Raw genomic sequence first — 13,351 nt, 5'->3', positions numbered from 1 at the left:
GGGGTTAGGACCTGGATGGGATTGTGGCTGGTACAGACTCGATGGGCCAAATGGCCTCCTTCTGCACTGTAGGAATTCTATGATTCATCTTTTTTTACTTGTGTTATCATAGAACCCCCTAAAGTACAGGAGGAGGCCATTTGACCCATCGAGTCTATACCGACCACAATCCACCCAGGCCCTATTTTTGTAACCCCACACATATACCCTGCTAATCACCCTGACACCAAGGGGCAATTTAGTACGGCCAATCCACCTAACTTGCACATCTTCTGGACTGTGGGAGGAAACCGGAGCACCCGGAGGAAACCCACGCAGACACGGGGAGAAGGTGCAAACTCCACGCAGACAGTGACCCGAGGCTGGAATTGAACCCGGGTCCCTGGCGCTGTGAGGCAGCAGTGCTAACCACTGTGCCACCCACTGTAGTGATGTACTTCAGCAGATATCCGAACTCACCATCGTTATGTCCTTCACACAGCAGTTGCAAAAATCGAAACAAGTCCCGGGTAAATTCATCGTTCTGTAATACCTTTTCACCTGAGAAGAATTTTTTAAAATGTTAGTCGGAAAGAAATCCGAGAACTTGGCGCTACGGAAATCAATTGTAATCTGTATTTAATAAATCCCGAATGTTAACGACTTCACACAACATTCTAAACCAAAATCATTCCACATTAAAGTTTATTTATTAGTGTCACAAATAGGCTTACATTAACACTGCAATTAAGTCACTGTGAAAATCCCCTTACATTACATCCTTTTAAAGTTGTGCATCGATTTAAATTAATTGTAAGAAACTGATTTCCGTCAGAACATTTTGTAGTTTTATAATTTTTTTACAGGTAAAATTCATATCATAATTGAGTTCCTCGCACATTCTTGCACAAGATTTAACTTGTTCTGTGCAGCAGTTGTTTCATTAACAATAAACCCAAGCGCAATGTTAATGCAAATACAGGTTTTGAGTTTTTACGCTGTAAATAAAACACTGAAGTGTTCCACAATGCATCCAAAAGGATTCAAAACTGAAACCAAAACATTATTTAAAGAACACGCAATCTTTGTATTCAACCTTATTTTTAAGTGCATTCTACAATGACAGACATCTGGCAACTTCCATTCCAAGGATTCGATTATACACACATTTACAAATGTTATCCTGAACACAAGCCACACAATAAGCAGTTCTGGTGGACCAGAAAACAAAAAGTGTTTTTACATCCTGTCACAGAATGATTGCGTCCACATTTGAGTTATGAACTATAATTAATTTTTCTTTTCTGGTCCACACTTTGTCAGTTAGCCATTCAAAAGTCAAGACCCAAGCCATGTATTTACCATGTTCACGAACAATGACTGTGGACCAATGGTTTTAAGGTTTGAGGGAGAGGAGAGAAATGTGAGTAAATGGTTTATTAATGCAACATTTCTTTTTTAAAAAAAGCATTATGCATAGAAATATGATGGACTTTTAACTGCAAATTAAAATCAGCAAATGAGCACATGATAATCGTGAAATAATGAAGGCACAATGACCAAATAACCATTTCTAGGAAATAACCAGCAGAATTTTAGGATTGTTTCCAGTTCAGGAACCTGGAAGTGACCAGGGTGAGATCCTGGAGGAGAAGAATTTCAAGATGGCAGCTCCTCCAAGTGCCCCAAGGAGGCCAGTGGGAACTCTGAGTGGTTGGCTGCCCCACCTGGAGAGGTGTGGATGTCGCCGCTGTAGTTGGAGGGTTGTAATGACACCTCAAGATGGAAGTGCCCTCTGAAAATTGGTAAATAGATCAGGATATACTGTGGCTACACTGCAGATGGGACAAACCCTTCCTCGGGGAAACCAGAGGCCATGTAGCCCATCGAGTATATGCTGGGCCGCTGTTGGGTGGATTCAGCCATTCAATCTATGGGCTCCAGCCAAATGGGGAAGGGGAGAATGCACCATCTGAAAATCCAGATGGTGGACAAGAGCTGGCACCTTAAGTTGCCATTTGGTTACCCGCCACTGGAGGTGGGAACATACCAGTGGACTGGTACGGAATTGCTGGTGAACCCACCTCCAAACTCATCCTGGCCTCAGGATGAAACTCCTGTCCAGTGTGCTAACAACTGTGCATTTTAGCAAGATTAAACCCTCCCATTCTTGTTCTGCTGCCAAGATAAAAGATGTCATTCTTACGTGTTCCATCTTCGGTCACCATTCCTAAACCTTCAGCTTTGTTTTGTCTCTCAAAAGCGTTCAAATCGAGAATACTGAAAGTGTAAAGAAGTGTAAAAAATAATAAGTTGAAGCTTTAAGCAAATTACTGCGGATGCTGGAATCTGAAACCAAAAGAGAAAATGCTGGAAAATCTCAGCAGGTCTGGCAGCATCTGTAAGGAGAGAAAACAGCTGACGTTTCGAGTTCAGATGATCCTTTGTCAAAGATCTTTTCTCTCCTCGCAGATGCTGCCAGACCTGCTAAGGTTTTCCAACATCTTCTCTTTTGGTTCCAAGTTGAAGATTGGCCGCTCTCATCACTGATTGATAGACTGTGAGATCAGTGTATCAGATTGCTTACTCAGTATCATCCAATTTCTTAACATAGAATCATAGAATCCTACAGTGCAGAAGGAGGCCTTTTGGCCCATCAAGTCTGCACCAATCATAATCCCACCCAGGCCCTATTCCCATAACCCCATGCATATACCCTCGCTAGTCCCCTGACATTAAGGGGCAATTTGGCACAGCCAATCCACCTAACCAGCACATCTTTGGATTGTGGGAGGAAACCGGAGCACCCGGAGGAAACCCACGCAGACACAGGGAGAACATGCAAACTCCACACAGACAGTTACCCAAGCAGGGAATCGAATCCGGGTCCCTGGCGCTGTGAGGCAGCAGTGCTAACTACTGTGCCACCGTGCCACCCAAAATAAAGAGCTTGGGTGGGATTCTCTGCCCCTCACCCCCCTGCGGGATCTTCTTGTCCCACCGTTGTCAATGGGATTCCCACTGACTCCATCTCACGCTGCCGGGAAACCTGCGGTGGGGGTGCGCCGTCAGTGGGATCAGAAGATTCTGCTGGTGAGAATGGCCGGAGAATTCTGGCCCAGACCTAAAGGAATTTTAAAAAACATTCTTTCACAGGAGGTGAGTGTTGCTGGTAAAAGCCAGCATTTGTTGCCCCATCCCTAACTGTCCTCCAGAAGGTGGGACTGAATCACAACTTACCTTAAAACAGATTATGTCTCCCACTCACCCCAAAATCCTGATATTGGCCACAATCTTACCAGCAGGCCCGCCCAAGGCCAATGGAGAATGTCCTTCTGTGAGCTTCTCGGGGCGGGCATGCCGGTACAATTAGGCCCAACATCTCCTTGAGTTACTTGACCTGACACATTTCCCTGGTCTTCTTTGCATAAAACGGTAGCACAGTGGTTAGCACTGCTGCTTCACAGCTCCAGGGTTCCAGGTTCGATTCCCGGCTCGGGTCACTGTCTGTGTGGAGTTTGCACATTCTCCTCGTGTCTGCGTGGGTTTCCTCCGGGTGCTCCGGTTTCCTCCCACAGTCCAAAGATGTGCGGGTTAGGTGGATTGGCCAGGTTAAAATAAATTGCCCCTTAGAGTCCTGGGATGCGTAGGTTAGAGGGAGTAGCGGGTAAAATATGTGGGGGTAGGGCCTGGGTGGGATTGTGGTCGGTGCAGACTCGATGGGCCGAATGGCCTCCTTCTGCACTGTAGGGTTTCTATGATTTCTATGATTTCTATGGTACCTGGCTCGCTGGAACGTTTGTACAATTTGTTCTTGGGATGTGGACATCACTTCTATTGTCCACCCTTCGTTGCCCTGATCATAGAATCCCTACAGTGCAGAAGGAGGCCATTCAGCCCATCAAGTCTGCACCGACTAGCCAACAGAGCATCTTGCCCAGGCCCTATCCCCAAATCTCCACATATTTACCCCACTAACCTAAACACCTTGGACACTAAGGGACAATTTAGCATTGGCCAATATACCTAACCATCACATCTTTCAGACTGTGGGAGGAAACCAGAGCACCCGGAGGAAATCCACGCAGACACGGGGAGAACGTGCAGACTCCGCACAGACAGTGACCCAAGCCGGGAATTAAACCCGGGTCCCTGGCGCTGTGAGGCAGCAGTGCTAACCACTGTGTCACCCTGTGAAGGTGATTGTCCACCTCCTCGTAGGCCGGTAACTGCATGGCTGCTTGAGAGAGCTCCAAAGAGCCAATAATCTCCAATTGGATTTTTGCAGCAATCCAACAGTTGTTTGATCACTCATAGAATCCCTACAGTGCAGAAGGAGGCCATTCGGCCCATCGAGCCTGCACCAACCACAATCCCACCCAGATTTTATCCCCATAACCCCATGTGTATATCCTGCTAATCCCCCTGACACCGAGGGGCAATTTAGCATGGCCAAATTAACCTAATCCGCACGACTTTGGAGTGTGGGAGGAAACCGGAACACCCGGGGGAAACCCACGCAGACACAGGGAGAACGTGCAAACTCTACACAGAGGGTGACCTGAGGCTGGAATCGAACCTGGGTCGCTGGCACTGTGAGGCAGCAGTGCTAACCACTGTGCCACCGTGTCACCCTAATATTACTGATACAAGATTCTTCTCACATATCCAGACTTAAGCTGCAGCCAAATTCTCAAACTGCTGGAGTTTGAACTCATATTTTCTGAATTATCCACCCAGGCCCTCTGGATTATTGTTCCAATAATATAATCATTGCACTAATGTACTTGGATCAGTTATACAGTTGAAGAAGAATCATTTGTGTCTACGTAGGGGTGAATTTCTTGGTGTATTCCCCCACTGTAATCCTGTACTGGAGTTCCTGGGAGCCAAAGAAGCCTCTTCACTCACCCCCAATATTTTAAAGTGGGCTTGCAGAAATGTACCTTTGTTGCGGCTACTTGGACAGGTTTACTGTAAACAGGACCTTCTATTTTTAAACTTTGTCTGCAATGTAGTCCGAGTGATATAATGAAGGAACAAGACACAACGCTGGTAAAAAAAACTGCCTCCATTGTAAACTCTTCGAAAGTGAACCCCTTGCTTTGTAGTGAAGTAAGGTTTGAAGTCAAGAATTTAATGGACCTGGTAGCGCATCTATTACAAAGCTGTCACACGGTGCGCAAAGAAGTAGGCTGAGATTCTCCAGACCCACTGCTGTGAACGAAGATTTGGCTGAGCGCCAAATTCCCCGTTCTCGCTGGCAATGACAGTGGGGCGTGCGAGACTGGAGAATTTCGGCCAAAATGTTGACGTTACTGTCTCGTGGCTACCCCTGGGAGAGATGAAGGATCAGGGAGTAAATGCTGACAGACCACAGTGACTAACACTGTTGCCTCACAGCGTCAGGGACCTGGGTTCGATTCCCGGCTCGGGTCACTGTCTGTGCAAATTCTGCATGTTCTCCCCGTGTCTGCATGGGTTTCCTCCGGGTGCTCCGGTTTCCTCTCTCAGTCCGAAAGGCATGCTGGTTAGAGTGCATTGGCCATGCTAAATTCTCCCTTGGTGTACCCGAACAGGTGCCGGAGTGTGGCGACTAGGGGATTTTCACAGTAACTTCACTGCAGTGTTAATGTAAGCCTACCTGTGACTCTAATAAGTAAGCTGACAAACTGAAACTGGAGTGGATCCCAAAGGCAGACAGATGCCAAGCTCTGCCTTCTTTCCGGAAACTCCTACAACCAAGCTGTACCGAATGTGGATCTTGGCATTCCTTTGTACCAAATGAGGAGATGGAGACCCAGTTGGAACTGACTGTGACTGCGCTGAGCTATAGAGTTCCAGTTTAAGGTATACAAGAACAGTTTGTGCCAGGACCAACCATCTCCAGGCTTCACCTGCATTTCCTTCTGGTGAGTTTGGGGGGGATGTCCCCCGATGTTTCGCCAGCTCAGAGTTTCCATAGTTTTTTAACCAATGCTTGCACCCTGAAGTGGATGTAACGTAAACCATCCGAGGCGCAATGATCATCTCACCAGGGAGCTGGTGTCAGAATAGGTTTTATCGTTGCTATTCATCCAGACAACGCAAGTTCAGGCTGGTTTGAGAATATAAAAGCTGAAACTAAAATAAAAGGCATCAAAGCTGTCGATAGTGGGAAAGCCCAGCTGGTTCACTAATGCCCGATGGGTCTGTTGTTGTTAGACCTCAATGCAACTCCAGTCCCACACCACAATGTGGTGCTGGTCCCTTTAAGGATCTGTGTAAGGGTCACATGACCCAGGAGCCAATCAGGGCGGGGTATCACCCTGGTAAGCATGGACTTCTGTACTCAGAGTCATCCCGAGAGCTGACTGCACTCATGAGGCTGCAGCCTCCTTATCATTTTAACCAGTAAATAAGCAAGTTGTGTTTTCCCTAAACTGGTGAATGAGCATCTCTCCAGGTTAGCAGTTAAATCCTCTCTTATGTGGCCTTGGAGGTCACTCATGTTGTCTCTTTCAAGAAGGTCCACCAAATTATTTAGAGCATCCATAGAATGGGGTGGCACAGGTGGCAGAGTGGTTAGCACTGCTGCTTCACAGCGCCAGGGACCCGGGTTCAATCCCCGGCTTGGGTCACTGCCTGTGTGGAGTTTTGCACATTCTCCCTGTGTCTGTGTGGGTTTCCTCCGGGTGCTCTGGTTTCCTCCCACAGTCCAAAGGTGTGCGGGTTCGGTGCATTGGCCATGCTAAATTGCTTCTTAGTATCCTGGAATGCCTAGGTTAGACGGCTTAGTGGGGTAAATATGTGGGGTTACAGGGATAGGGCCGAGGTGGGATTGCTGTCAGTGCAGACTTGATGGGCCGAATGGCCTCCATCTGCACTGTAAGGATTCTATGATAAAAGAAACATTTCAGGTCGGCCAGGTGTCATCTTGTCTTTAGTCTGAACAACACAGGCTGCCTGGGTGAATAAGTGTAGCTACATTTGGCTAATGTACCATAGCAGGAGCTCAAAGAAATGGCACAATGACATCAGGATATGGTTAACTTTGTTCCTTTACCTGCAGAAACGCACCAGTCCAGATAGACTTCTGAAAAACCGACTTTCTCTCTTCTCCTTCAGATAGTCCAACATTATCTGAAGAATAAAAGGTGTTATTTCTGTATTTGTAAGCATTAAGATTTCTCTGCAAATATCAGCAATTAATCACTATGGAAGATGCTTAGTAAATGGAATTTATAGTGTCCTGTCATGTTTGATCATTCCTATCATTACAATGATGTGTTTAAGACCAATGTTGTTTATTCAAAAGAACAAAGAAAATTACAGCACAGGAACAGGCCCTTTGGCCCTCCAAGCTTGCTCCGACTGAACTAAAACCCCCTGCCCTTCTGGGGACCATATCCCTCTATTCCCATCCTATCCATGGATTTGTCCAGACGCCCCTTAAAAGTCACTATCGTATCTGCTCCCACTACCTCCCCCGGCAGCGAGTTCCAGGCACCCACCACCCTCTGTGTAAAAAATCTGCCTCGTACATCTCCTTTAAACCTTGCCCCTCGCACCTTAAACCTGTGCCCCCTAGTAATTGACCCTGGGAAAAAGCTTCATTCGTGGGACATGGGTATCACTGACTGGCCAGCAATTATTGCCCGCCCCTCGTTGCCCTTGAACTAAGCAGCTTGCTCGGCCATTTCGGGGGGTAGTTGAGAGTCAAACACATTGCTGTGGCTCTGGAGTCACATGTAGGCCAGACCGGGTAAGGACAGCAGATTTCCTTCCCTAAAGGACATTCGTGAACCAGATGGGTTTTTCCCGACAATCGACAATGGTTTCATGGTCATCAGTAGATTCTTAATTCCAGATTTTTTTTAATTGATATCAAACTCCACCATCTGCCCTGGTGGGATTCGAACCCGGGTCCTCAGAACATTAGCACAAATAATCTCACAAATAATGGTTTTTTAAGTTAGGATAAGTGTCTTACTTCAAAACAGTCTTGAAAATAATCACATTCTCTGCAGAAAATTTTAAGAAAACCACTCATTTGAAAGTAGAGAAGGATTTTAGTGAACATTAGTAAAGTTCAGCTGATGTGTTGTGTGATTTCAAGAAGAAATTAGATATAGCTCTAGGGGCTAAAAGGATCAAGGGATATGGGGGGAAGGGGGGATCAGGATATTGAATTTGATGATCAGCCATGATCAAAATGAATGACGGAGCAGGCTCGAAGGGCCGAATGGCCTATTCCTGCTTCTAGTTTCTATGTTTTAATAGCAAATCCAACCAAAGAGTGCTTTACCCGCTGGACATCTGGGTTACCACCATTCAGAATGGCAATGCCAAGCTTCAGGGTTGTCGTCACCATCTGGCCCAATACACCTGTTGAACAGTTAAAATATTAGTGCAAAGGTAAAGACCAAAGAGTGAGCTCAAGTCAAGTAGCAAATCGAACCGCACCAGAACGGACGTTTTGCAGCAAGTGGCACTCATCTATTCTCGCAGTTCAAATGCAAAATGCCACCAAAGCACAGTTCATATTCTTAACTGCTTTAGCAAACAATCACCAAAATGTGGGACATACTTTGCTTCCCGTTAATCACCGGAAATAACAGAACATTGAGGCCAGTGTAATATTGCGGGGGTTGTACCGTACCTCTGCTGGCACTGATCACTTGCAAAACCATCTCAGCTGCCGTACGTTGGTGAAGTCTTGCTTGTTGATAAAGAGTCATTTGCTTTTCCATTTCCTTTTCCTTGTGGAACGAGAAATGAAAACAACAGTTTTAACGCAGGAACTAGAAGCAGTTTTTATTTCCAGCTTCCAGTAGGCATTGTGTACACGGAACATTCTCAAACACAATTTGTCAATATTCACAGTCAATGAGGAACACCACAGGAATCCTCTTACTTACACAATTCCAAGTAAAATGCAAGCAATATATGTTTTTTTAAAAAGCAATCGTTTCCCTAGAACCACAGAATCGCTGCAGCGCAGGAGGTCATTCAGCCCATTGAGCCGGTACTGACTCTCCAAAACAGCATCTTACCCAGGTGCACCCCTCCCTACTCTATGATTATTAACCTGCAAATCTTTCCAATATGCTTCAGACAGGTGGTAAGAGTGGTACAGTCGCCTGGTCAGAACTGCGTTGTAGCTGCAATACAGCAGCCTCACCATGTTAAAGGCCCCGAGTGCAGGTTCTTGCTGTGGGATTCTCTCTGTGGCACAGTGGTTAGCACTGCTGCCTCACAACTCCAGGGAACCTGGGTTTGATTCCTGGCTTGGGTCACTGCCTGTGTGGAGTTTGCACATTCTCCCCATGTTTGTGTGGGTTTCCTTCCACAGTCCAAAGTTGTGCGAGTCAGGTACTTTGACCATGCTAAATTACTCTTAGTGTCCCAGGATGCGTAGGTTAGAGGGATTAGTGGGGTAAATATGTGGGGTTATGGGAATAAGGCCCAGGTGGGATTGTTGTCGGTGCAGACTTGATAGGCCAAATGGCCTTCTTCTGCACTGAAGGGATTCTATGATTTCCATGTTTTGATGAAGTGTCCCCCTCACTTTGAGGGACTGCCAGAGAGAGGTGCCTCAGAGATTCAGGCCGGAATCTTACCACTCTTCACGCCGGAGGGATTTTCCCATCCTGCTGCAGTAAAGGGAGAGTTAGTTGCCCACCAAATGGCGGCATGGTGGCACAGTGGTTAGCACTGCTGCCTCACAGTGCCAGGGGCCCGGGTTCGATTCCCGGCTTGGGTCACTGTTTGTGTGGAGTCTGCACGTTCTCCCCGTGTCTGTGTGGGTTTCCTCCGGATGCTCTGGTTTCCTCCCACAATCTGAAAGACGTGCTAGTTAGGTGCATTGGCCATGCTAAATTCTCCCTCAGTGTACCCGAACAGGCGCCAGAGTGTGGCGACTAGCGGATTTTCCCAGTAACTTCATTGCAATGTTAATGTAAGCCTACTTGCGACACTAATAAATAAACTTTAAACTTTTTTTATCTGATCGTTGCAGCGGGAACATGGCGTGAGCGGCAAGTAAGATTGCACCCTCTGCATTTCATTGACTGATCAACTCACTTACCCTGTAAACAATTATTTCATAGTCACTGCGAGATTATTTACTTTATTTCCATTTTTAGCATGACGAGGAAGGAATACCATTTTAAAAAAAAGATCCTTTGCGGAATTAAACTTCAGCTCACGTTTTGAAGCGACTTACTTCAAAGGTTTTCTCTTTCTCTTCGTCTTCCTCTTCAGCAACCTGACAGCTCTAATTATTGAAGCAAAGATGAAGACATTAGCATTGAATTGCTTCTTTTCAAATCTAAATTTTGCCCAGCAATTCTGTTAAGTATTGCAGTGCCTTCAAGGTTTGTGAAGTCTCCTTCAACCGCATCACCATCTTCAGGAACCCAGGCTTCACAAAACATTGCCAACAATCCAACCCTAGAGGAGCACCAATCCACATCGAGTCAGGAGAAAATGTCTACCTTTTGCACTAGGAAGGTCTGGAAGCACCACAAAGGCCCTCTTCCAAATCTCACTAGGCAGCTAAGACTGAAAGGACAAAGTCAACAGCAAGTGTAGAGGTAGAATCAGAGTGGTTGCCAGAGAGGTGTTTTCCTCATTGAGTCATGCCACCTTCTTATCTTAGTATTTTGTTCCTGCTCCACGCACGGCACCCCCCTCCCAAACCTCAGCCACCCCAATCCAATCTATTCCTGTTTCCTCTAGGATCAGCCCCCGGCAACTCTCTGCTTCTTCTCAAAGGGCTAACTGAAGTATCCATCATCCACACTTTACAAATATTAGCAACCAAACCCAATTTCCACAATTTCCCTGCTCAAGGTCACCTCTACCCACTGAACCTGCCGGAGGCTAAAGTGTGAACTCTCTTGCTGCTTTGCTCACTTCTTTCATCAGTTGCCCACCCCCTACCCTGCTGACAGATCACCAATCATCACTCCTCTCTCTCTACATATCCCTCCAGGAACGCTGCCATTGGTATTCCAAGCTTTTGCCATCCATAATCTTACCATGGACAAATACATTGGCCTTGACTAACACTTGGCTTGTGTGTACTGACTTGAACTTGCTCCTTTAATCAAAGATTCACTGCATTTTCTCCATGACGACAGTGTGACTGTTTTTTGCCAAATCATATCTTGATTTGTCCACACAAGTTGCTAATTGTCCTCACTTGCTTTCAATTTACTCATCGAATTGTAGCAAATGTCTAGTCAGCAAAGGCTTTCCTGCCCACCTCTTGCCACTCCTCCTACAACTTCCCCTACGTTTTATCCCTGGAATCATTTTCTCTGCCATCTGCATGCTGTCTCTTGGTGGCAGTCTCCAAAGCTGTGGGAACATGCATGCTTACATCACTCTCCGCCACCATCTGCCCCCACTTACCTTAGCCATCATGTCTGCATAAGCCAGGAACAGTGGGTCATCTTCAATGGCACTGTAAAGGTGATTTAAAGAGTATTTAATTCTGGACAGTCAGAGATGCACAGCACCGAAACAGGCCCTTCGGCCTAACTTGTCCATGCTGACCAAGTCCCAATTGCCAGCATTTGGCCCAGATCCCTCTAAACCTTCCACGCACTGTCCAATTGTCTTTTAAATGTTGTAATTGCCTCTATCACCTCCTCTGGCAACTCATTCCATATACTCACCGCCCTCTGTGTGAAAATGTTGCTCCCCAGGTCCCTTTTAAATCTTTCCCCTCTCACCTTCAATGTGTGCCCTCTAGTTTTGGACTCCCTATTTTTTTTTGAAGTTTATTTATTAGTGTCACAAGTAGGCCTACATTAAAACTGCAATGAGGTTACTGTGAAGATGAAAATCCCCTGGGGAAAATAACTTGTCTATTCACCTTCTTTACACCCCTCATGATTTTATAAACCTCTATAAAGGTCGCCCCTAAACCTCCTACGCTTCAGGGAAAAATGTCCCAGCCTATCCAGCCTCTCCTTCTCATTCTGCCTCAAGGGCACTGCCTGGCCATGCCCCCGGCCACCTGGGAGCTTCAATGGCCTCCAATCCGCTCGGGCAAGGCCATCACATCTGGTCTCTGCTAGTGTGAGGGCCAACTGGTAAGGAGGTAAGTACAAAAGAGGCTGGACGATGCGTGCGGTACTTGTTATTGACATGCTGAGCCCCTTTTGGGCGTGAAGCCAATCTCACCAGCAAAACAGTGTCGGTAACTCTGCGGACAGTGTGGAACTGAGCGCGAACCTGATTTATCATTCTGCGCACAGTCTTACCGATCAACTGGTGCAGCGAGGGAGTAAGATCGCACCCTCAGTCACTTTTGAGAAAATTCCACCCTTAGTGTGGGGAAGCAGACTTCAGAGATAAATCAAAAGTATGGCGTCCTTTTATTACAGTCTGGGAATCGCGTGTTAAAGCAATTATGAACAGTTTGTGCAGTCATGACGAGAAATAAATCCTAAAGGGGGTAGTGTAAAGCCTGGACTGGATTAACAGTTAAAAGTGGAGAAGCAGCTTTGTTTGAAAGTGTCATTTGGAAAATCTGGACTGGATTTCAGAATGCAAACGGTTAAGGGAAAGGATGATTATGGGAGAAGATTTTAAAGTAGGTTTTGGGTAGTGGAGTTTGGAAACTCTCATGTGACAATCATTTTGGGGGGATTCTGACAAGAAATCCATGGACACTAATGTGGATTCAGAGCAAAGTGTGTGTATTTGACCACAGTCATCTTGTACACTGAAGAGGGACTTTGTGTGTTCATGAGACCATTGTAACTTAAGATATATCCGTGTTAATAAAGAACAAAAGAACAAAGAACAATACAGCACAGGAACAGGCCCTTCGGCCCTCCAAGCCTGCGCCGCTCATGTGCCCAACTAGACCATTCGTTTGTATCCCTCTATTCCCAGTCTGTTCATGTGGCTATCTAGATAAGTCTTAAACGATCCCAGTGTGTCCGCCTCAATCACCTTGCTTGGCAGGGCATTCCAGGCCCCCACCACCCTCTGTGTAAAATACGTCCCCCTGACACCTGTGTTGAACCTTGCCCCCCTCACCTTGAACCCGTGACCCCTTGTGTTCGTCACCTCCGACCTGGGAAAAAGCTTCCCACTGTTCACCCTATCTATGCCCTTCATAATTTTAAACACCTCTATTAGGTCGCCCCCTCATCCTCTGTCTTTCTAGGGAGAACAACCCCAGTTTACCCAATCTCTCCTCATAGCTAAGACAGCTAAGGCAACATCCTGGTAAACCTTTTCTGTACTCTCTCCAAAGCCTCCACGTCCTTCTGGTAGTGTGGCGACCACAACTGGACGTAGTATTCCAAATGTGGCCTAACCAACGTTCTATACAGCTACAACATCATATGCCAACTTGTATATTCTA

General features: G+C 46.3%; 1 protein-coding gene across 3 annotated transcripts in view; it reads right to left on the bottom strand.

Moving 5' to 3' along the window:
• Nucleotides 1-13,351, bottom strand: part of ryr3 (ryanodine receptor 3) — a 371,169-nt gene that overhangs the window by 68,450 nt on the left and 289,368 nt on the right. For all 3 annotated transcript variants that reach the window (XM_078233298.1, XM_078233296.1, XM_078233297.1), the window contains 8 exons: nt 11,380-11,431; nt 10,187-10,237; nt 8,621-8,720; nt 8,267-8,346; nt 7,025-7,101; nt 2,186-2,259; nt 1,342-1,359; nt 460-540 (listed from right to left, as the gene is read on the bottom strand). In XM_078233298.1, coding sequence (XP_078089424.1) covers nt 460-540; nt 1,342-1,359; nt 2,186-2,259; nt 7,025-7,101; nt 8,267-8,346; nt 8,621-8,720; nt 10,187-10,237; nt 11,380-11,431 — 533 coding nt within the window. The remainder of the gene's footprint in view (nt 1-459; nt 541-1,341; nt 1,360-2,185; nt 2,260-7,024; nt 7,102-8,266; nt 8,347-8,620; nt 8,721-10,186; nt 10,238-11,379; nt 11,432-13,351) is intronic.

This window comes from Mustelus asterias, chromosome 18, assembly GCF_964213995.1.
Source record: "Mustelus asterias chromosome 18, sMusAst1.hap1.1, whole genome shotgun sequence".
In the NCBI taxonomy this organism is placed as follows: domain Eukaryota; kingdom Metazoa; phylum Chordata; class Chondrichthyes; order Carcharhiniformes; family Triakidae; genus Mustelus; species Mustelus asterias.
This window is presented reverse-complemented; position numbering and strand designations above follow the sequence as displayed.